Source organism: Anguilla rostrata, chromosome 9 (assembly GCF_018555375.3).
Source record: "Anguilla rostrata isolate EN2019 chromosome 9, ASM1855537v3, whole genome shotgun sequence".
Lineage (NCBI taxonomy): Eukaryota > Metazoa > Chordata > Actinopteri > Anguilliformes > Anguillidae > Anguilla > Anguilla rostrata.
The window spans coordinates 50,967,533-50,991,068 of record NC_057941.1 but is presented as its reverse complement, the minus strand read 5'-3'; the positions used below and the strand labels follow the sequence as shown (position 1 = coordinate 50,991,068).

Below are 23,536 nucleotides of genomic sequence, written 5' to 3'. Positions count from 1 at the left end.
AGCACCACAACACCAGTTTCTTAAACATTTCAGAGCAAGAAAATGTGACTTTCTTAATTAAATTAATTAGAATTATAATAATATTTATATTCCATCCATTCATTATTTAACCCACTTATTTTGGTGGGGGTCGTTGGGGGTGCTGGAGCCTATCCCAGCATGCATTGGGCGAGAAGCAGAAATACACCCTGGACAGGTCAGCAGTCCATCTATCACTGGTCATACACACCACTATATTTAAGTATGAAAATTAAATTTTAAATTAAAATGAATATAACATAGGTTTATGCTGTTTGACTGACTGATTGTAGTTAAAATGTGATTATTCATCAGATTTCCCCCAGGTGATGGCTTTATGTTTTATTATTCATCTTAGTTAAATGTATTGCAGTATATATAAGCATAAATTCATCCATCCATTATCTAACCCATGTATTCCTGGTCATGGTCACTGGGGAGGGGGGTGGGAGTTGGAGCCTATCCCAGCATACACTGGGCAAGAGGCAGGAAGACACCCTGGACAGGTTGCCAATCCATCGCAGGACACACACACACACCATGCACTCACAGACTTGTAGCTATGGGCAATTTATTAGACTCTCTGATAAGCCTAACCTCCATGTCTTTGGTCCGTGAGAGAAAATCCATACATACATTTATAAGCATACATTATATTGAATTTAAAAGGGTAGTGATACATTTTAAACATTTGATCTTACTACATGGTGTATTGTATTGCTTAGAAAGAACCTATTAGCAAGTAGTCATTCAGATATCCCAGTAATTCATTATTTATTATGTCCGTGTTGTAGAGTGTAAAGCATCAGAACACTGCCAATACAAGCAAGGCAATCATTTTTGCCTTATTTATGTCAGTCAGTATGATATAGACCAGGTCTGTGCTGTTTCGTATTTAGATTTGCATAGCAGATTTAATTAAACTAAGTAAGGCTGATTTGGCTAACTTGGCCCACCATTCAATGCCAAGTTATATTTGAATCACAATAAAATGTGTATTTATCATATAAAATAATCTCTCTCTCCCACACACAGACATTGTATGTTTCATTGACACTATGATTTGCTTTTGTTTTATGAGTCATCAATCTCATTCTTTAAATCGGAGTAGGATGATATTACTTGGATCGGTTTCGTCTGAATAAAAAAATTGTCGAACCTCGAAGTGCTGCAATTCAGCCAAGAGGGTCGTCAAAGACAGATCATACGTGTTCGCTTGTGGAGGGGAAGGGAGCCTCCCAACTACGCGTTAATGAATGAGGAGCAAGTGTTGCATGGGAAAATTATGCTAATTTATTTTTTTCTTTCGAGAAAGGGCACAGCATATAGACTGCAGCACGGGTACTGTCTGTTCTTCAGACAGACACGCAGCAGTGAAAATCCCCTTCACAATCTGTTTGGCGAAATGCTGAATTAAGTAGGCGGCCCAGATAGCGACCTTAAGAAGCATATGCACGCGAGCAAGCAAACCAAATCCAAAACAATGATAAAACCACACCGGCCTAAATATAGAATGACTCCCACGACTATTTGTATTGTTAAATGATACTGTACGTATTGCGTTGATTATGAAATCAATAACGACATCGTAATTAAAACATAAATTCGCACAATATCTAAAATATAATATGTAATATGAACGTCCATTATTTAATAGGAATATAATGAAAATGATCAGAATAGCAATTTGGCTACTTAGCATATGGATTTAGGACAGTTGAAGCAAATTGACTTCTCATATAATTTCAAGTGTATCTTGTGCTGAAATTAACTTCTTTTTGTGTTTATGTGCAAGGTGTGATCACTGTCGCGATTCAATAGCATTTCAGAAAGGCTAGTCAAGCAAACGCTAAACTGTATAAGAAAAGCATGGGCTGCACGTTTCCGAATGGGGAAGATAATTCTTGTAGCACAACCGGAAACAGAACGCAGACCGCACGAAACAGACGAAACAGCACATGTAAACTTAGCGGCCGGTCGTTCATGTTGAATGGAAGGATTTTGAAAGCATTTGTGATGCTATTCTGCAATTATTGTTTTCATACGCTCTATAAAGAGGTAAGGTCTATGATTGCTTAAATTGTGACTACTGTAGTTAGCGATATGTGTTTAACATTTAACTAACATTCCGCACTGACGGTTCCTTTATTGGGCTAGCAAGATAGCTAACGTAGTTAGTGCTATGTATTGTTTAGGTTACATTCTCATTTAATACGTAATTTAGACTGAGTATGCTTGAAAACGCATTCTTTCTCATTTTAAATGTGTAGGCACCAGGATTAAAAGTAATGCTACTCTATCTTGTCTGCATTCTTGTGTGCCCATAAGCAAAATGATAGTGATACACAGCTGGCCTTTTGGCTGTTAACATAACTTCAGTTTGACATTTGAACACGATAGCCACCTAGTTTAGCAGCTACGAGAGCTAGCTGTGTGTCTTGATATTTAGCTCATAAGCAACTGCACTATCTAGTTGGTTACCCGAAGTACGTTTAGGACGTTTGAAAGCGTGGTCTTATTTTTTAGGATCTCTTGCTACCTTAGTTTGTTGCTGCGTTACAAAATGTGTTTGTTGCACTGTACTTGCTATGATGGATAGTTATTGCTAAATAACCGAGCTGCTTAAGTAGTTGTCTTGCTTAGAATTATGCAAATATATAGGGAGGTCGCTCGCCGTCTTGAGTAAGCCTACCAATAGGTGACGTTGCACAGCAGCACTATGTAATATAGTTAGATCTTGCTAACTAAACGAGTTTACTAGACAGACGGACTTCCGCGTTTCTGTTTTTTTTTTTGTAACGCTACAAGAATGGTTGAATGATTGCTTGTGTTTTTTGCCTTGCGCAGCCTTTGCGGAGACGTGCCAGACTCCAGGGAAATGGTAATGTTTAGCGGATGGCAGCGGACGGCTCCCGACACCGGAATCCCCAGTGATTTGCCAATGAACGGCGAGAGCACTGATTTAGGGGTGTCTCCCCCAGATCCGGCGGGGTATTTGGGAAAAGTCAGTTGAACTCAGTTCTCTCTCTCTTGTCACTTGTGCAAAGCTGATTTGACAAACCCCAAAAAAACATGATTGGATTTTAATGTGATTTAATGTCACAATATCAATTATAAGGTGGCAGAATGAAAACACAATCTGCCAACGTGAAACGGAAACGATCGTAAAAAGGCGAAAGATTGTACTGTGATACTCAGCTGTTGTGTTGGTCATTTTCTGTGCTCCACAAATGTATGGTAAGATGTTTTGTTGGCATGACTGAGATCTGGAAGTCATCCAAGATCCACATGCACAAATGATGCCAATCTTGAAATCCAGTTGAGTGTGTGAATATGATTTTGTCCTGGGTATCTGGGAAGAGTTTGGTTCCCGTTCCATACACCAGAACAGAGGTGCCCAGTTTTATCCGAAAAGGTCCTGTAAGTTTGGCCGTAGGTTTTAGTTTTAGCCCAACATTACGATACCTGGTTCAGTGAATTGACAAATCAGGACCTTCAATCAAGACCTTTATTAGTAGACTCAGATGTTATAGTGCTGGGCTAAAACAAAAACCTGCACCCACCTAGGCCCTTTTCAGAAAAGTTTGGACACCCCTGCATTAAAACATAGAACAAACAGTATTGACTCCCGTTACACATTGAAATATTACATTTTATCCTACAAGAATTTGAGGGGTGTGCAATTTCGTTTTTATTAAACACTGACGGTTCTAAGCCTTGCTGTTCAAAGGGACTGTGTACTCTTCTGCTCCTGGGAACTCTCAGGCATTCCTGGTGCCTATTTGCAGCCAGTGAGCTGTTGATACTCGATCGTTTGCAGTTCGCTTGTTTGTTTGTTTGTGTGTGCGCTGATTTCCTTGCTGGTCTTTTTCCCCCCCACCTTGTCCCCTCTCTGTTTCTTGCCATTAAAATTCCAAGTTTTATCTTACCAGGTGAATGAACGGGCTTCCCTGGTGGAGAGCTGCCCGTGGTGTTCGGCCAAGGGCCAGGTTTACGGGCTTCGGTCGTATCGCATCAACTTCCACGAGTCGATAACTCTGTGCACGAACCCCGAGGTGAGTTTACCGCCCGGGCCGGGAGAGAAACGGGAGGCCTCGCGCTCCGCCCTGACGTGTTTCGGGACGGCCCGAAACGGTCTGGAACCCATGTTTACCATCGAGGAACGGCATCGCGACATTTTAAACAGCATTTAAGCATTTTGTAGGTTTGCATTTTTTTTTTAAATTAATGTTTTTGTCAGAAATTGATTGTGAATCCATCCGTCCATCCATTCATTGTCTATACCCGCTTATCCTGGGCAGGGTTGCGAGGGGTTCTGGAACCTGTCCGAGCATGCATTGGACTAGAGGCAGAGAATACACCCTGGACAGGCCGCCAATCTATTGCAGGGCACATGATTGTGAATTTTGATGTGGTTTTGTTGTTTCTGTAGCCTATAAGCTGTATTTAAACAAGAAAAAAATGCACTTTTGTTTTCTTTTTTTATTTTATGAAAAGACAATGGTTTGGCTTTTCCCCTAAGTGTGTCCCCAGCATATTGTGACCCAGCGGAATTTCTCCTGTGTGACTCTAACTGGACTTTTTATTGCGTTTTCAGTGCCTGTTTCCCCTGGTGAGCAAACCCCTGGAAGAGGTTCTCAGCAGCCTCACTGCGGCAGACTGTAAAGATGGCGGAAAGAGAAAGGGCCCCAGCGATGAAGACGCGGTGGCCTGCTCCAAGCGCCATAAGGCGGAAGATCCCGAGGGCGGCGTCGGCTTGGCAACCGACGCAGGCCTTGGGGACAGCGGAGACGCATCCGAGCAGAACGCGTCTCCTAATGGGAATGGCGAGCGCGCGGAAGCCCCTGCTCATCCCGCGGGAGAAGGCTCCGGCCGCCAGGCTGACCCGGGTTCGAGAGACCTGGCGTGCGGGGATCTGGGACACGGCGCTCTGCCGCTGCAGAACGGGTCGCTCGGGGCGGACGGTGGCGGTCCTGACGATGGCCGCGGCGAGGCGCAGCCCAGCGGTCCCCTGAGAGTTGCGGGCGAAACGGGGTCGGAGAACGGGGACGGGACTGTGCCCGTGTCTGACAGGGTGTCCTCTGTGGTGGAGGCAGCAAGGCCTACTGCGGAGCAAATAGGACTTCTTCTCAAAGAACAGGTATTAACCGGTGGCAGCAAAGAGCCGGAGGCAAGTCCCACAGTAGAGCAGGAAGTGAGGCCCACGGTGGAGCCAGAAGCAGTTCCTGAGGAGCAGACAGCAAGGCTAGCTGAAGAAGAGAAAGAGTTGCCAATGGAGGTGCACAAAGTCGGGCTCACAGAGGAGCTGAACGTGGGGCCCGCAGCAGAGGCTGAAGCAAGGCCCATGGTGGAGCCAGGAGCAATCCCTGTGGAGCAGGCTGCAAGGCTCGCAGCGGAGCTAAAAGTAGGCCCCACCGTGGAGGAGGAAGTGAGGCCCACAATGGAGGAGGTGAGGCCCACGGTGGAGGAGGAAGTGAGGCCCACTGTGGAGCAGGAAGATGGACCTGCCGAGATGGTTGCTGTTCCTTCGCATCTGTTCTGGAGGAATGAGAATAACCTGTGCTGGCTAGACACTCTGTTAGTGGCCCTCGTACACTGCCGGACTCTGAGGAAGCGTGCGGCCAGCCTGCTCAAGAACAATTCGCCTGTCCAGCAGCTGTGCAATCGCTACAGAGAAGCCTGTGATCATGTGAAAGCTCAGGAACAAATGGGTCACGAAGGTTAATTCAGAAACTTTGTTACTATTATATGAGTAATGTTTTTGTGTGAATGTTGAAAGAGTTTTTGCACCTGTTCATTTTCTTTATTTTTATAATTTTTTTTTTTACATTTCCATGACAGATAAAATTGTCAAGGTTCCTTCGGCGGTCCTGAACCAGACGGTGAAAGAGCTGGAGGACGTGCGGATGTCTGCCTTCAAGCTGCTTCAGCCCAAACTGAAACTCAACCTGGGTAAATTCCACGTGCAGTCTTAGTCTTTGGAGTTATGCTTAGAACTGGGCCACCATTTCATCAATGGTAGCGGCTTGATTTTTAAGCTTTTTAAAAATTTACTTTACTGTTTCTCTGAGAAAATGATAAATTTGATATTTACAGGTAAGCTGTCCTTGATGTTGTGAAACAGGCACATTAACTGGGAAATCTCCTCTAAATCAGTAATAAAATGCGGTCAGTGTTAATTAACAGAAAAGAAGTAAACATGGTTCTATTCAGTAGGGTGGAGACCTAACCAAGAGGTGCAAAGTCAGTGATGAAATGGTGCAGATTAAAACTTAGAAGGGAAAAATCTGACTGTATAAACTGTCGTGGTGTGGGGTCAACATGGCACTAATTCAGTTGTTGTAAGCATAACGCTTATCTTGGATGAAGGTTTATACCTGTATGGGCTTGCTGGTCGGAAGATGTGGCAATTGGCAACTGTGCAGTATCACTCATTAGGATTTCAGATGCACACTACAGCTAAACTGGTCTAATACTGTGGTTTTCACACACCACGTGAGCCTGTGATCTATTTATGGAGAAGATTTAGTCTACTGTGACTGTTATGCCACCCGTTATTGCAATGTAGATTTGCATGCGGTTTTACATTCAAAGTGCTTCATTGGACTGGTCCATATCTGTCTAGTCTGTGTTTTGACTGAGAGCCTGTGTAAGCGTTGCTCTTTTTGCCCTGTGTCGCCCCCTACAGGTCAGGAGGAGACCCCAGTGTTTGCGCTGCCAGCCTTGCTACGGCTGGACTCCTCCGTCGAGACCCTGTTCCAGCACATCTTCCACTGGGACTTTGAATGTGCCGTCTGTGGCCACACCTCCAGGAGCAGGTACGGCCAATCACCCTGGGATTGCTCCTGATTGGTTAAACAAAAAATATGTACTTTTCCTGCATAGGAATTGACTTAGTCACGTTCAGAGCTGCTTGTTTGTTTAGTTATTTATTTAACATAAAAGTGGTTGAACCAGTTGAGCCACTTTTGACAGAGACACCGCCACAAAAATGCTTTTTGGGAAAATGAGAACACAGGAAAGATTAGGAAAATGGGAAAGACAGGGCTTGAACCCTCTAAAAAACAGAGGTTAGAAAAAGAAACTTACCAGTGGGATTAATAATAATAATAATCAGCAGTAGGAACCTGTCTTAGAGCGGCATCCCTTGTGTCGGTAGCTACATTAACAGACAATAAAGCTGAAGATTAAAAGCTTAATGGCTGTTTAAGATGAAAGAAATGAGTCAAATCGAAGGACAGGATGTGTGTGACGCCCAAAATGAGTTTGAATGGAACCTGGAAGCCTGCCCAGCAGACTGCCGGGAGGGCGCTGTTGTGGGAAGAGCAGGAGGACGTTCATTATTGAAGTCAGATATTTACAGTGCCCACGTTACGCGTGATTTTTCGCAGGTGCCAGAAGACCTTGAGCACGTTCACAGGTGTGTTCCCTGACTGGCACCCCCTGCGGGCAGTGCATCAGGCTCAGTGCAACAACTGCGAACGCAAACTGCAGAAACGGAAGATGGTGCTGAAAAGGTGAGCTTGTCCCCAACGGCCATCTTTACTCTCGCTGGACCTTCCCGTTGTTTATGTCAGTTTCCGGGCCGCATCTGGTCCAAATCTGATCCCTAACAGTCACTTGATCTGTTTTTTTTTTTGATGCTGTTGAAATGAATTGATCCGTTTCCAGGGTTGAACAAGTCTCTCTATATTACATAGTGGTTTGAATTTACATTTGCGCGACACGTGAAGAGTACATTGCATCTGGCAACCCTAGCTGGACAGCTACGGGTATTGTTACTTACAGGTCCAATAAAAAACAAACTTCACATTGCTTTTCATCCCCTTGGTGAACTTAAGCTGATGCCACCGAGGAAAAGCGATTCCAGGGTTCTTGAACAAGCCCAGGCTACTCGTCTTTTTGCTTCGCTGTATCTGGGCCATTGTAGCAGCTAGCTAGCCAATAGCAAACGCTCCAAAATCTGATCCCAATCCACAGGCTCTGTAGCCCCACTCACCCCTCCCTACACAGAAAAGAGCACCATGCCCAGAAACATCCTAAACACATTGTAGAATAACAAATATCAGGTAAAGGTGCATGAATTCAGCGAAAGTAGAGAAAGACAGAGATTGCCAGTGCCTCATGGATATGCCTTGGCATGGGTATTTTAGAATATGTTCAAGATAAAGATCCTGCATAGTATGCCTGTAAGCACCTTGCTCAAGGCTACAACTGCAGTCCCCCAGCTGGATGTTAAAAGCCCACTTCCCTACCCATAATGCTCCGTTGCCGCCCGCCCACAGCAGTTCCGCCAGACATCACAAATCTACCCAACGGGAATGCAAAGTTAACTGCAGCCTGATGCTTATTGCAGGTGTTAATGCGGAGGGCACACACACACACACACACCACAGACACGCACACACACCGCACACACACACACGTGCACACACACAGGATGCCCTTTAATTATTATTTTATGCTGTGTTTTTTTTTCAGCATTTCCCCCGTGTTTGCCCTGCACTTTGTGGAAGGCCTACCTCAGAACGACGTCGACGCGTACTCCTTTGACTTCCACGGCAACCACTACTCTGTCAGCACCGTGATCCAGTACGATCAGCACCTGAAGCACTTTGTAGCGTGGATCCGAGACGACTCTGGTTAGTGTTTAATTTCTCTAAAAAAAAAATAAAAAAAGAAAAAAGAAACTGGGCTGTTTTGAGCCGCCGGCTTGGTCGATGCAGAAGTGTCTGATTTCAGAGCGTGTGGTGTGGCTGGCTAATTGCGTGTTTTGAATTTATGCTTCAGAGGACAGAAATGCCACATGGTGTGTAAAAACGTTTTTGCGCCGGTATGAAAACCCGTTTTGTGTTCCCTCCCATGCGCTACAGGTTCGTGGCTTGAGTTTGACGATTTGAAATACCCACAATGCACTTCTCACAAGAGACTGCCCGTCCCCGCCAGTCAAATTCACATGGTTTTCTGGGAGGACGGGGCACCGAAGCCGGAGGGGGCGTGCCTCGCAGGCGGTCACCAGGGCGACGCTGCCCCGGAGGCGGGGGCGGGGGCGGGCGACCTCTCGCTGACGTTCCCGCAGGACGACACCTACATCGTGGAGGCGCTGACGCAGGGCGGGACGTCCCCCGACAGGCCGGACTCGTCCGTGGGAAGCTCCACCCTCCTGGAGGCGTTTGAGGGCCTGTCCCACAGCGACATCGTCACCCTCACCCTGGTGGAGGTGAAGGCGGACGCGGACGGGGGCGCCCCGCCCGACGGCCAGCCGCCGCCCGTCGCCGCGGAAACCAGCCCCGTTTCGTCCACGAGGGCCGCCGGAGGGAAAGGCTGCCAGACGACGAAACCACAGCGGGGCGCGAGAGGGGCTCGGAGAGCGCCGGGGGGCGGGACGCCGGTTCCGCAAGACAGGGGACCCGCCGGGCCGCCTTCGACCGCCACCCCCATCAGGTGGCCCTTTCCCATCCCCGACCCATCGTCCCCCGGCTCGGACCCGCCTTCCCCCGTCAGCAAGCCCCCCTCCCCCTCGGCCTTCCCCGCCTCCCGCATGTCCGCCGTCCTCAGCAAGCACCCCCTGTTCCAGTCCACCCCCGCCCCCCCGAAACGCGCCGTCGCCGCCCCGGCCTACAAGCCCGCGCTGAAGCTCGCCACCGACGACGGGCTCCCCGACAGAGTCGCCGCCACGTTCAGCGGCTTCCAGGCCCGAGGGGTCGCCGCGCCCACCAACGGGCCCCTCTGTCGGACCGACGACTCCAGGCCCGAGAACGAGGCCTTCAAGCAGCCCGGCCAGAAGCCCCCCAGCGCCGGCAACCCCGCGCTCGCCTCCCTAAAACCGGCCCGCGGCACAGAGGCCCCCCCCCAAACCACCCTCCTGCGGCCCGCCAGGGACCCCAAAACCAAGATCTCGCCCCTCGACGACACCGGCGCCCTGCGCCGCAAGCTGATGAGGAAGCTGAAGAAGAAGAAGCAGCTTCTGGCGGCGCTGGACAGCATGATGGGGAAGGAGGCGCTGGACTCCCTGCAGCGGCCGGACAGCACGGCGGTGGGCTCCCCCTACGCCGTCAGCTCCACCACCTCCCAGTGCAGCAGCGCCGGCTACGACGAGCTCCTCAACGACCTCCTCTCGCCCGCCACCACCGCCAGCAACCTGTCCCCCGACAGCACGGGGCTCCTGGAGATGCTGGTCACCGCGCAGGAGGGCGTGGAGAACCCCCCCACCGCCGCCGCCACCGCCGCCGCCGCTACCGCGCGGCCAGGGGGAGGGGGGACGGCGGACTGGGCCGTCCCCGCGGCGACGGGAAACGACCTCGCATCCGCCAAAGACGACTTCCTGGACGAGCTGATGTCCGGCACAGGGTTTCAGACCAGCCACGCGGAGAACGTGGATTTTAACATGTTGGACATGTTCTTTTAATCAGCGAGATCTGACATCGTTTCGCTGGCCTGTGGAGCTCAGGAGCTGGACTTAGTACACTGAGCCATGCGGACACAAAAAGACTGCTCCTTCAGTTCATGTTGATGTTTGAACTTTTTTTTTTGTTTGTTTGTGTGTCCTGAGTTTGATATTCTTTTGTAAAGAAAAGGGTGCTGACAATAATTAACGTGTTGTTTGTACAAAATGAACTACTGTATAATTATTGTCGATTCAAGTGAGTTTATATGGTTGTCTGCTGACACGCAGACTGTGTGTGTTCACTGGCCCAGGACCAGAACGCTAATTTAGATTCTTAGTCTCAATAAATAAATTAAATTTTGTTCAGCTGTGACCTCAGCCAGTGCTTGCGTGGAGTGCTTCTTGAACATACGCCGTTGAGAACGAACTGAAAGATTAACCCTTAGAGAAGGGCAGTTTTCTTGAAATGGTTTTTCAAAATTGTCAGCGTTCTGGAACTCCATTGATTTCAGTCAGCAGCAGTGATTGTGACATCAGCATTTGAATGTTCAGTAAAGAACATTTTACTGGCATTTGTGATCTCTTGGCAAAATAACTTGGCATACTACAAAATTATTATTGTATTGCTGAACACAGCCCATTTAAAATTTTAATGTTCTGGAGAATCAAATGCCTGTGATTTATTTATAAATACTGAAATTTCCCCTTCCACGAGTCTGTTTGCATAACGGAACTTCGGAAGATGTGGAGGCATTGATTTATTTGGGTTTCCTTCCTCAAAACTGGACAAAACATTGGTGAAAGATTATGGGGTGTGATTTTCTTCTAGAACTTCCTACTGATTTTGCATTGGCTTCAAAAAAAGTGTTCTATTTTGTATGTTTTGGAAGGTGACATTACTTTTGGGTCGGATAGTGACAAAGGAAGGTCGATCTCAGGTAGACCTACATTTGAAAATACTGTGTAGGAGTTCTTTGCAAAATAACTATATAAGGTCAAACCTGATTTTGTGAAAGAATCCTCGTGAATGTTCGGTCACAGACAGGACAGGCAAGTGTGCCAATACAAATCAACACATTACGATATGAATCCCTTATGTTTGTCATTAACGTTTTTATATTGACTGGGTTGTCTTCTCTCCAAAATGAACCACGATACACCATCGTGTTTCTCGTAGGGTGTCGCGATGGTTAATGTAAGGTAAATTTAGTAGCCTAAACTTGGTGAGTTTAAAAAATGTAGTGATAGTTTAACTAGCTAGTTTGCAATACAGCTGGATGGCGAGTTTCACACTAACACCGAGTCGCATAACAGTTGTGAAGGGGATTAAACGCACTGGTATTTGTAGCTACAGTGGCTTTTTGCTCATGCCAGTTACGCCGAGAAAGATGATAATGGTTATGTACCATGAGTTTGTACACACTGCAGTAAAACAAAATATAATCCTAAAATATAGCCTTGTTAACAAATTTCTAAAGTAATTAATTTCAGTAAACATCAAAAGGGCAGCTGCCCCAACCCTACTGCTATGTCAATAGAAGACAGAAGGACGGCAGTCTTAAGCTTGCAAATAAAAGATTTCTCATCTGGGACCAGTCCGATTCCCATTTTAACAAACCGCAAGCGAATTTAAGTTAACACTAAAATTAAATGGGTTATAAACCGCGTAATTTTGTAGCTTAATAAAAACAATATATTTAGCTGTTTATTAAGCTATTTTCACAAAAACAAGATAACGACGCTTGCTAGTACCTAGCCAATTATACTCATTTAGCTTATTGTACCCAATTTTACCGGCCGCTTTTTATAGCTGGTTAACGTTGCAAAAGCCGATATGCGTGCAGCAGCCTATAGTTTTAGTTTATGATTAAACTGGCTTGGTTGGTAGTTACAGCAACCCAGCAATGATTGCTGACTAACATTGCTAGTTGCATACGATATTAACTATTGTTTGTTGTCACAGTTGTTTAAAAGCTTACGACGAAGCTATTAGCAAACCGGCTACGGAAAGGAGATCATGTGGCATTGAAAATATTGCTAGCTGGCTGGCTAACTACGTTTTGTTAAAAAGCTATTTGACATACTAATAGTTCACGTGTTACTTGCTCGTTGTTCATTTGCAACAATCATCTTAATTCTGTTATGTCTTCAATGGCAATTAAAGCAAGCCAAATAGGCCTACATTGTCTGAGAACTTGAAAGTGATTTGCTGTAGTTTTATAGTAGGCTATGGCGGACAGTACTGTGACAGACAGTTGGTTTCGTCTGGAGCTTGAAGCGTGTCTACGGTCGGGATTCGCCAGAAATGGCGAATTGTAAGGTCCTTGTGCCCTCTAGCGGAAAAGATGTGGTACTAATGTAACGGATAGGCTATACATCCACAGATAGCAATTTTGTATAATCTGCATTTCACACGCTCAATATTTGAGAGAACCCGCATCTCAGCATTCACCATGGCATGCGAGGCTAACATTTTTATGAACGGGTGCACTTGTTGAGATATGTAAAAAGTAGGCTAAGTAGTTTGGCTACTGTAGGCATGTCGCAGTTGTAAAGTGCATGGTTCATTGAAGGATTACCGGTTCTAATTATAAGATATCATTACTCTTCGGGTGTGTAGCTAGGCTGTTAGTGGGGCTTTCTGGACCAAGGAAAAAAAAAAAACACAGAAACAACGCAGCATTTTCTTTTCGGTTCTTTGAGATCTTATACATGATTATTATGACAACGTACAACAATGGTGTAATTTATGTCGTGTTATTTACGTAGAAATAACACACGCGGTTGTGCAGCGGTTTACTGTCAAGATCTTTGATGGTAAGAAAAGACCCATTCCCATACCGGGAGTCGAACCCGGGCCGCCTGGGTGAAAACCAGGAATCCTAACCGCTAGACCATATGGGAACACATTAGCCGTACGAAACCATGTAAACAAAATCCTACTTTATAGTTTTGAACAATTAATAGTTTCATTCAATATTCGCTGTCTGAAGTAGTGTCTTGTAGCAAGCCTGCGACTCCACACAACCTCGGTACGCATATTAGCCTGTAGCTTATTTTCTCTCACGGTAGCGATCTGCTTCGCAGTATGCACATTTCCAATAGGTTACTGTGCGTCCTCGTTTACCCAGGTGTTTGTTTATTGAACCTCTAGCTCAGTGGTGTCAAACTCGTTGCCATGGAGGGCCGTGTGTATGCAGGTTTTCATTCCAGCCTCAGATCTTGATTATATAATTAGTTCAATTATTTGCTGAATTAGGGATGCAGGTTTGTGCACAATGGTGACCCGACGTCTATGGTGACCCGCATTGTCTAAATAAAAATTTTCTTATATTCTGTGCTTCAATGCAGTTAAACGCATATGGCTGAATGAGTAATTGGACTCAATTAAGGCAGCATTAATTGGTTGGAATGAAAACCTGCATACACACGGCCCTCCACGGCAACGAGTTTGACACCACTGCTCTAGCTGCAGCCCCCCCCCCCCAGGTTTGGACAGTCCAGGTTTAGAAAGTAGAAAGTAAAAGTCCTCCCCAGTATTTTGTTTTAATCACCTGATCATTTTCTTATTAGTGTAATTCTGCAGCCGGGAGGTAGAACTAATAAGTGAAATCAGCTGGCTGAGTTCATGGGCGGGAGAAGCGCGTGCTGGGGTTTTAACTTTCTGACCCCTGGACTTTTTTTCTTTTTTTTTGTTCAAATGTGCACGCCAACACGCTGCAATGCTAACCAAAGATATTTGCACATATACGTAGATGAAAGATTAAAAAGGAGGAAGGAAACGTATAACAGAATGGTGAAAGATAGGCTCGCTTCCTGATCTACTAAAAGGGGTAGCTGTTTGACGTGGCGTATATGCTCATTAGCTGAACCCAAGAAGCGGAAACGTCTGCATCTTCTAGCATCATCTGAGTCGACATGGAAGAGAACGTGATGGAAAACATCTTCCTGCTGGTTCTGGTCACCTTGCTGAGTGTTCTTCAGAATGGTAAGCAAGGATCCCCCCCAACCCAACCCCTGGTATTATCTTATATGCGGCATTGACTTGGCTGCATGGCATACCAATAGGCTTATTTTATTCATGAGCTGGGTCCTCATTTATAAATTAATCTTACGGTTAAATCTTAAATAGTGTCCTGCGCAGAAAACCTCGACTAAGTAGTTATCAATTTCCACTTGGAGGCTGATATGATCGCATCTCTAAGTAAAGTTTAACTTCGGAGATGTAGGCTACCTTAAGTGCTGGTTATATGGACACGTTTGAGGGGTGCGCGCGAGTCCCCGAAGTGGTCAGTGTGCGCGCTTTAAGAATAACGTTAAATTGATGATCAATATTTGGCGTGAAGAGTGCAAGAAATATTGAAATGCAACCTTCGAGGAAAATGGCTGTTATTGGCCACATTTACAGGGTAATTGTAAAGCGTTCATTAGAAATGTATACACCGCAAGTGTGTAAAACGCCGATACGCCCCTTAAGCAACTTTTTTCTGTCTTATTTAATTATTTGTTTGTTTATTTGTATAAAACGTCGGCGCAAATTGGGAAATAATAAGATTATGTGCAAGTCCAAGAATATATTTATAAAATTCCCAGCACTTTAACATAGCATTGGGTGGTAAGAAAGTTGAGAAGAATGCCTCCTTTTTCACTTGAAAAGTTTCAACGTTTAGTGTCGCATTTGGAAGCGTTTTTATTTCGTTTGAAGTTTAAAAATACATTTTTACACTGCATTTGTTTTAAATGGTGTTTAAAACTATATGAATTTAAAGTAGCAATATTGTTGTACCCGCGGGTTTGTTTGTTTAGTTTACGAAATTGTTTAGTTGTGCCTTGCAATATAACGGTAACGTTTTTTTTTCCAGCGTTCTTTGCGCAGAAGGTGGAGAAGGAATGCAAAGCGGATAAGACAAAGACTGCGGCTTTCGATCGGGTGTACTGTGCGAGGTGAGTGACCTATATGACATATAGACATCCCAAACCAAGAATGATGGAGAAATGACAAACGAGACAATAATTATTTGTAGTGTTTGAAGGCAATACGTACAGAACACCTAATTTTATTTATTTATCTGTTTGTCTGTTTGCTTGTTTTTTTTTAAGGAACTTCTCAGATCTTTGGCGGTTAAGCAAATTATGAAACAGTGTCTGTGTTGTCTCTTAACTGAAATCCCCTGCGTAGCTTTGCATTTTATCCTTCGGGTTTTCCACTGACTGTGTAATCAACTTTGCATTTTTATTTGCATTGCAACCTACATTATCTGCGGCAGTACACAACGCCGTTGACTATATTCTGTTTTTGGACATAACATATCCAGTGGAGTTGGATATGTTATCTCCTAAAGCCATGGGGCTATCATTAAAAGGGTTAAGCAGCCAAATTTTACAAGTATATTTACCTTTCAAATGATTTCAATATAATGTAAATCGTTACTGTTTCAACATGAAGAAAAAGAGATAAAATCATATCTCAGTGCTACGCTGAGACAGAAATAGAACGTTCATTTGAGGTTCCCGTTATGAAGAGAAGTTGGTTGTCCACATCCTGCTGTGAACTGTCTCGTAAATGGTTGTCTATGATATTGCTTACATTCTGAAACAAAATGGGCATTACATTGCGTCAGAACACCTTCAGAGCATGTATCGTTCCGTTTTAATTAAGAATTCGCGAACGTACAACAACACAAAACGTTAGATCGTGTTGTTTCTGAATCTGAATCGGTAAAGACACTCCACCTGAACTACGTTTCACATGACTCACTACTATTGTGCCGATGGATTTCCATTAAGTTTTCACTCAGTGGGTATCGTGCAGTCCAATGGTTCCCTCCTACATAAATCGGGAAGGCAGGATGTGTAATTGTGTCATATTGCCTTTGACGCACATGCCTAGCCTGGGGGGGGGGGGATTTCATGAAGCAAGATTACTTGGTTTACAGGATAAAACAGCTCTCTTTACTTCAGTCCACGCCAGGGATTTTGGGCCCCATGAAAAGATATCACATTGGACCCCACCACCTAATGTTACACGTACCTAATGTTCTAATAATTTTTTAGGGCCCCTGTCAGTCACAGGCCCTTAGAATCATCCTAACTCCCCCCCCCCCCATATGGCGCCCCTGCCATGTGCAGTTATCCAGGTAACTCAGTAATCCTGCATCATGAAACCACCCCCCCCCCCCAGTAAATTAACTTGTGGGGCAGCGGTGTAGTATAACGGCAACTGCGGTTGTACCCTTGAGCAAGGTACTTAACCTGCATTGCTGCAGTGTATATCCGGCTGTATAAGTAATGTAAAAAAAAAAAACCTTGTGTAAGTGGTTCTGGATAAGAGCGTCTGCTAAATGCCTGTAATGCAATGCAGCTTGCTCAAGGGGACTGCGAATCAGCACCTCAGCGGGGACTGTGACCCACAACCTTTGCGTTGGAAGCTCTGTAGCCTGACCACCATGTAACGCTGCCATGCTACCCCGGAGGATTAAGGATGCGGCTCTGTGGCCGGCGTCCCGTGCCCTGGTGGCGAGCGCACGCTGGTCCGAGTTCTCTCCGAAATCGTCAGCGGAGGTCTCAGCAACGAGCGCTGCGTGAAATATTATTGGGCGTTCCGAGTTGGCCAGCCGCACAGCTGGTTTCCAAGGGCCTACGCTGGGGCAAGGGAAGCAATGACCGGAAACCACGGGAACGTGGAGCTCTGAGGTCCTGGACCTGTGATGTCATCTGAGTTCCCGCAGCCACCAGCATGACTGGCTATATAACAGGCAACGGTTATGGCCTTCAGCCAGACTAGAATGGAAACATGAGTAGTGGTTGGCAGAAGTCTTTGACTTTACACAGAATGCATTCTTTAATCTAATTATAGAGCTGCATATTTACCGGCACAAATTTGGTTTGGGCTTCTTGGTTAATGGCAAAAGAGTACTCCACCCAAACCTTACAATTGCCTACCCATGATGCAATGCTCGCCATTACTCATATCCTGTTGTGGCCAGTACTGCACATCATTTGCAGCTAGTGAATGCTATGCCTGAGCAGCCTTTCTAGAGGATATTTGAAGCTGGATGTGCTGAACAGGTCCGTGGTCAAAGACCACAGTAGTCACCATGAGTTGTATGTGAGACAGGCATAGGAAGGAAGGAAGATGGTCAACATCAAGATACTTTTTTGCCATATCAGTGAAAACTGAGAGGGCTGTTTTTTGCAGTGTAGCTAAAAAAGGACACAATTACTATACACGGTCATGCCATTAACATACCATACGCATCATCTCATAATGTATATAATAATGCTCTGGTAGTTTATTGTATGTATTTTATGATATATATATATATATTTGTTTATTTGTTAGGATCCCCATTAGCTTTGCCCTAAAGCACAGCTAGTCTTCCTGGGGTCCACACCCCATGATTTTGTGCTGCATGTGTGTGTGTTTGAAAAGCCCATCTAGGGACAAGCATCGGAAATTAGCACATGCTATAAATGCTGATACATTGCACTGGATATTGTTTGACAATAATCTATGTTTAAATGTATCTGTCCCTATCAAATAAACATTAAAATAAATAAATAAAATAAAATAATAAATTACCATCAATAATCGATGCACTACTATGGAAAAAAAAGTCCAGTAAAATCCAATGAAGTACATAGTGTATCCACCTCGTCATTTTGTTGCTAAAACAACCTTTGTTGAGTTGAAATCCCATGTGGCTAGAGGATAAGTGCTATTAGACAAACAAGGTCTGTCAGTGCATGCTCCTCTGTGTTTTGTTAGAAGGAAGTGGCTTGCAGAGACAGTTTGCTGGGCGTGGAGGTGTCAGTGAGAAGTTTATGAGCCTTTCAAAGCAATCTGCTGTGATGGATGGATGAAACCAAGGGGAGATTTAGTCCAGTGATCCCATGATTCATTGCAAAGAGGAGGGGGTTCCCTGGTATTTTGGCTCAATTATCTGAAACCCTGGTCCTGGAGAGCCACAGGGTTCTGCTGGGGTCCCCAGCCCTGGTCCTGGAGAGCCGCAGAGTCTGCTAGCTTTTATTACCAGAAGTGATTGTCTAGTTAAGAACATTCTAATGCTGATGTCACAATCACTACTGGTGACTGAGAGCAGCAGAGTTCTAGAACACTGACTGAGAAAGTTGGAAAAAAAAAAAACATCTAAAAAAAACCTTCTCTGCTCTTCATGAACACTGCCACTGATGGGTTTCAAGTTTGTCTCATCTTATTTTTTGTCCCTCCCATTTTTAACAGTCGAAACTGCATGGATGCCTACCCTACCTTCATTGCTGTGATGTGGTGTGCTGGGATATGTTTAAGCCAAGGTAAAGAAATATATATAAATGTATCATATACTGTTACTGCAGGGGTGTCTAGCTCCAGGCCTGGATGGCTGCTGTGTCTGTAGGTATTTGTGGCTTCCTTACAATTAGCAGCCAATTAAAGTCTTGAGAACATGGTGTGCGGGCTGTTTTAGCCAGTCAACAACTTCGACGAACGGCGTCCCTGGTGGAACGCACACACCGAAAAACCAGCGGACACCGCAGCTCTCTGGGACTGGATTCTGACATCCGCGGTATGCGGCGGCTGTGTAATTATTATGTCTTGGCTCGTCCTGCTCTTTGACGTGTTCACGGCGCGTCTCTCGGGTTGACATACTGAGCGCCAGCCTGTGTGTAAAGCGCCTTTTCTCTCTCACTCAGCGCCCGCTGCGTTTGCTGGACTGGTGTACCTGGGGGCGAGACAGAAGTACTTTGTGGGGTACATGGGCCAGACGTCTCAGAGGTACGCATGCACACATCAGTCTTGTTTTTTTTTCCCCCCCTGAAATTACTAATTGTCTGAAACCAGAAGCATGATACGCATTGTCAAATCTTGCAATTTCTGAACCAAAAAAAAAATTTTTTTTTAAAGCTTGGGCATAAAAATCACATCTCAGCATTTGTTTTTTTTTTTTTGTCATGACTTACAGGTGCTTCTGTTTCTGAAAAACTTGACAAAGACAAAACGGTCTTGGTACCATAAGAAACTAAATGACCACTTTTGTTTTGCAACATTTCAACCAGTGTCATGCTTCCGTTGCTTTCTCTTTTTTCATTTTAAATGAATGAAGCGATGCTTTCTCCACTGGAGAGTGGTCTTTACTTGCTTTTGCTCCAATATGATACTTTTCTCACATGATTGTTGCATTTGATAAACTTTTTCTATACCCTCTACTTGCATACTTTTACAACAAAAAAAACAAAACAAAAAAAAAACAAAACAAAAACAGCCATACTGAAGGTTAAGCAGAAAGAGGCATTGCCACACTCACTTGCTTTCTTGCGACAGCAGGACTTGTGTAATAACCTATTTTTTCAGAGTGACATAAATGGGCGGGGGGGGGGGGATGTGCTCATGTTGTCTCAAACGTACCAGAATAAGTAGGCCATTGTCTGGAGAACTAATGTTTTTTTTTTTTTTTTTTAATTGTATCTTTATTTAACAAAGTGGTGCACATTGAGATTAAAGGTCTATTTTTTTCATTTGATACTTGGCCCAGGAAGCAATGTAAAATACAAGAAAACAACTTATATGGCAAACACAAGCATTTAATGCTTACTCATTGTCATTTGAAAATACCATTGTATGTCATTTAAAAGCTATGAGGGTGTAACCAGTAAACAAGACTAAGGCATAAACAGGCCATTGGATTACAATGCCTTGTGTTGTTTTTTTGACCTCGTGTATGACTAGAATAATAGGAAGACCGAGTTTAAATTATTTGGAAGCATGTGCCACGGTTATCAAAACAATTCCAGCGGTTTTGTTTCCCGTACGTTTATGATTTTTAATTTCCCGCATTCTTCCCGTTCGTGGTTCATGTTTCCGCAGCACACCTGGCTTCCTCTTCGGCAAGCGAATCCTCTCCTTCCTCTTCCTCATGTCCATCGTGGGCGTCGTCAGCTACTTCCTTAGCCACTACCTGGCCACCGACTACAAGGAGTACATCCAGACCGTCACGAAGGCGGCGTCCGCACTGCTCCTCCTGCCCTGAAGGGGGCGACAGCCAGGCAAGCGCTGCACACCACAGCCGGAGTGGGCCTTCGCACCAGCAGCCCGCTAAAGCCTTCCCCCTCTTTGTAATTTCCATGCACCCTGAACTTGCTTTTCACGATAAAAGTGAAGACACAAAGTTTTAATAAAAAGGCATGTTTATTTAGAAAAATGCCAACTTGAACAGTGCTTCAGAAGAAGACCAGTAGATAAATCCTAACATCCATACAAGTAACATGTAAATTGCTCTGTGGCATACTTTGGATCTTGTTGAAATACACCATGACAATCAAATTAATAAAAAAATGTATACATTGAACCAAACATTTTGAACAATAAAAAAAAGAATTAAGATGCAGTCATCATTCTTATGAAAGACTTCTAAATTATGAGACTTCTAAATCAGTCATCATAAATGGAACAATATCAACTGAACAGGTCGCCTCCATCATTGTGAAATTTCGCCCCTCAGAAGGAGCAGTACTGTTAGAGACAGTAAATAAAGGAGCACTCTTTACAAACCTCACACAGGTTAGATTTAAACAAGTATCCTGACCCGCCGTCAACACCACGGATAGAACTGGGAGCCGCCCATTTAACATCTCGTGTCTTTCCACCAATATAATGTCGGTGCATTCCAGCAAAACTGCAACTGCATGCGAAGAGTTTAACTTTTGAAACTTAACGAGAGACACTAATGTTCAATCGCCAAAATGTAAAAAATAATAAATAATTATAAAATTATGCTGTACAGTGCTGTGCTCAGCACTGTACAGCCACGTTCCTCATTTAACATATAAAATAAGTGCATAGAAAACCTTCACTGCACATATTGTCCATTGTCGATCCATCCAACAGCACCACCTCGTGGTCCATTCACATTATGCCACCCAAATATTCCAGTCACGTGGGAAAGCATAACAAGGCATACACAATGGCCTTCAACTGATCAGGTAGGTAAACTGACAGCTGAATTTTTCCCTTGCAAAAACAACCCCAAGATGGCGATATGGGCAAGGAATGCATGCCATTATGGTGACCATCAGAATTGCAGACTCCAGACAAGATGGCAGCCCTTTTTCAGAATTCTCTTATGACTTCACCGCCCTTGGATCTGATGAAGGGAAAATCACATGGTTAGGCTATTATAAAATTTTCCATATTGAGCCAATATGTGAGTCACGGAAGCAGCAGTTTGCAATGTTTAACACACCAGAAGCAATGCACTGTGCATTATATTTTTTTTAATTCTCTGGTTAGGTCTTAAGTATAGGACGCAAGCGTGCATCCATTTACCTTGAACTGGCGTTTGCTACGCCCGAGCCAGTGGGAGACGTCAAACAGGGCATCGGAGCGGTACTTCACCGTGAAGGAGGTGTTCTTCCAAACCGGCGTCACTTTCTCCCCCTCAACGGGAATTCGAAACGTCTCTCCCACCCAGGAATTCACAATATCTCCAAGGTCGATCTGCAGGATCCCACATATATATTTTTTTAATTACAACCGGCAGGTTATGCAACTAGTGCTCATATCTAAGAAGAATCGGTGACAAATGGATGGCATTTCAGTCATGCATATTAGATACACAAAAATTGTGAATGTAAGAGTTTCCTGAATGGTAAAGATGTAAACCTGTGCAAACAGGAACTTACATCCACTCGGTAGCTTTCTCCAGCCACAGAAGAGATGGTCCAGTCCAGTCCCTTTTCCAGCTCCCACTTGATGACTGGATTGCTACCGTCGATCGCTACAATGTACTTCCGCAGCTCTGGAAAACAGAATTTAATTCGATACATTAAAAAAGTGAATAAATATTTACACAATTCAAAACTAATGCCATATATGTGACACAGGCACTCAACACTACTGGTTGTTTGCAACTTTTGCAACGGAATGGTCTCAAAAAACACAAAGACCGATAAATACATAAGTATAAGCAATACGAGAAGTATCATTACCATTAATGAAAAAGCAACTTAGTAACGCTAGGAGTAGGTTAATAGTGTAAAACGGAGGCGCTTACCCAGGAGAGCCTTTGCATCTTTACTCTTCTTGGACTTTGCGGCGCCTTCACAAGCCGATACCAGGATATAAATCCGTTTCGATGTAATGTTTTTCCGCACTTGCATGTAGTCTTTCATGGTACGGACTTTTATTGCCCTAAAAGAAAACGATGAAAATAATTAATCTCAAGCAGGGAGACACAATAGATTACACTATGCGAACATTTATACTTCACTGCTTACCTCCCAGGTGAATTCTGGAAGATCACTTTCCCCTTAGCACTCTGGATTTCGTCAATGAAGACGCAGCAGCGGTCACAGTCGTACTCCACAAATCTGTACCCCGTCCCGCGCACGTCAACGGTGAAATCGACTGGAGGATTCGCCAGAAAGTCTTCCAGTTCAATAACGTCCATCAGGGACTTGGACTTCTTGTCAGCAGACATTGTTTTTTTTTTCAGTTTCTCGTCACAGCCTTGTCAAGTTGAATGCGAGTGAACGCGCCAGACGTTCGCAGTCCATTAAACCCTGCGTTTCCCCCCACGTGACATACGACATCACCGCGTAAGTGGGCTGTGTTTGTCGAGTTACACCAAAGATTCGCCTCTACCTTAAGCTTTTTATTTGTAACAATATCTTGGATTTTGGAATGTTAGAGATTTAGGTTCACACCCGGGAACTTGTTAGGCTACAATGCTGGACTGTTTTAATTAATCAGATTTAAAACGTTTTTCTCGTTCATTTCAATGGGAGTTGGAATTTGACCTAGTTAAAATGCCAATTTCTTATATCAGAAAATCTATTACTGATATCAATATAATATCAACTAGTTAAAGTACCTATTTCTGATATCATGAATTCAATTTTAACTAGTTAAAATGGGAATTTAGGATATCAATAATAGAATTTTAACTAGTTTTAATTAGTATGTCCAATTTTAAATAGTTAAAATACAATTCTTGATATCAAGAATTCCTATTTTAACTAGTTAAAATTTGATTCTTGATATCAAAAATGAAAGGTCCAATTGAAATGAATGGGGAAAACGCTTGAATTATAACTAGTTACAATTGAATTTCTGATATCATCAATTTGCATTCTAAC

At 44.3% G+C, this 23,536-nt stretch overlaps 3 protein-coding genes and 1 non-coding gene across 4 annotated transcripts; 2 read left to right on the top strand and 2 right to left on the bottom strand.

Moving 5' to 3' along the window:
• Nucleotides 1-1,909: 1,909 nt before the first annotated feature.
• uspl1 (ubiquitin specific peptidase like 1) lies at nt 1,910-10,783 on the top strand. Its single transcript, XM_064352744.1, has 9 exons — nt 1,910-2,076; nt 2,866-3,022; nt 3,951-4,073; nt 4,616-5,738; nt 5,860-5,970; nt 6,707-6,836; nt 7,410-7,535; nt 8,500-8,660; nt 8,892-10,783. Exons 2-9 carry the CDS (start codon nt 2,897-2,899, stop codon nt 10,424-10,426), a joined length of 3,435 nt encoding a protein of 1,144 aa, XP_064208814.1. The 5' UTR covers nt 1,910-2,076; nt 2,866-2,896; the 3' UTR covers nt 10,427-10,783.
• A 2,454-nt stretch (nt 10,784-13,237) lies between these two features.
• On the bottom strand, nt 13,238-13,309 carry trnae-uuc (transfer RNA glutamic acid (anticodon UUC)). The gene has a single exon. It is a non-coding gene; the product is annotated as a tRNA-Glu (tRNA).
• A 747-nt stretch (nt 13,310-14,056) lies between these two features.
• Nucleotides 14,057-20,781, top strand: alox5ap (arachidonate 5-lipoxygenase-activating protein). Its single transcript, XM_064352746.1, has 5 exons — nt 14,057-14,393; nt 15,268-15,349; nt 18,648-18,718; nt 19,097-19,178; nt 20,268-20,781. Exons 1-5 carry the CDS (start codon nt 14,324-14,326, stop codon nt 20,428-20,430), a joined length of 468 nt encoding a protein of 155 aa, XP_064208816.1. The 5' UTR covers nt 14,057-14,323; the 3' UTR covers nt 20,431-20,781.
• On the bottom strand, nt 20,570-22,990 carry LOC135264088 (mesenteric estrogen-dependent adipogenesis protein-like). Its single transcript, XM_064352745.1, has 5 exons — nt 22,676-22,990; nt 22,453-22,589; nt 22,082-22,197; nt 21,726-21,896; nt 20,570-21,543 (listed from the first exon to the last, which is right to left on the bottom strand). The coding sequence occupies exons 1-5, from the start codon at nt 22,876-22,878 to the stop codon at nt 21,529-21,531; spliced, it is 642 nt and encodes a 213-aa protein (XP_064208815.1). The 5' UTR covers nt 22,879-22,990; the 3' UTR covers nt 20,570-21,528.
• Nucleotides 22,991-23,536: the final 546 nt, after the last annotated feature.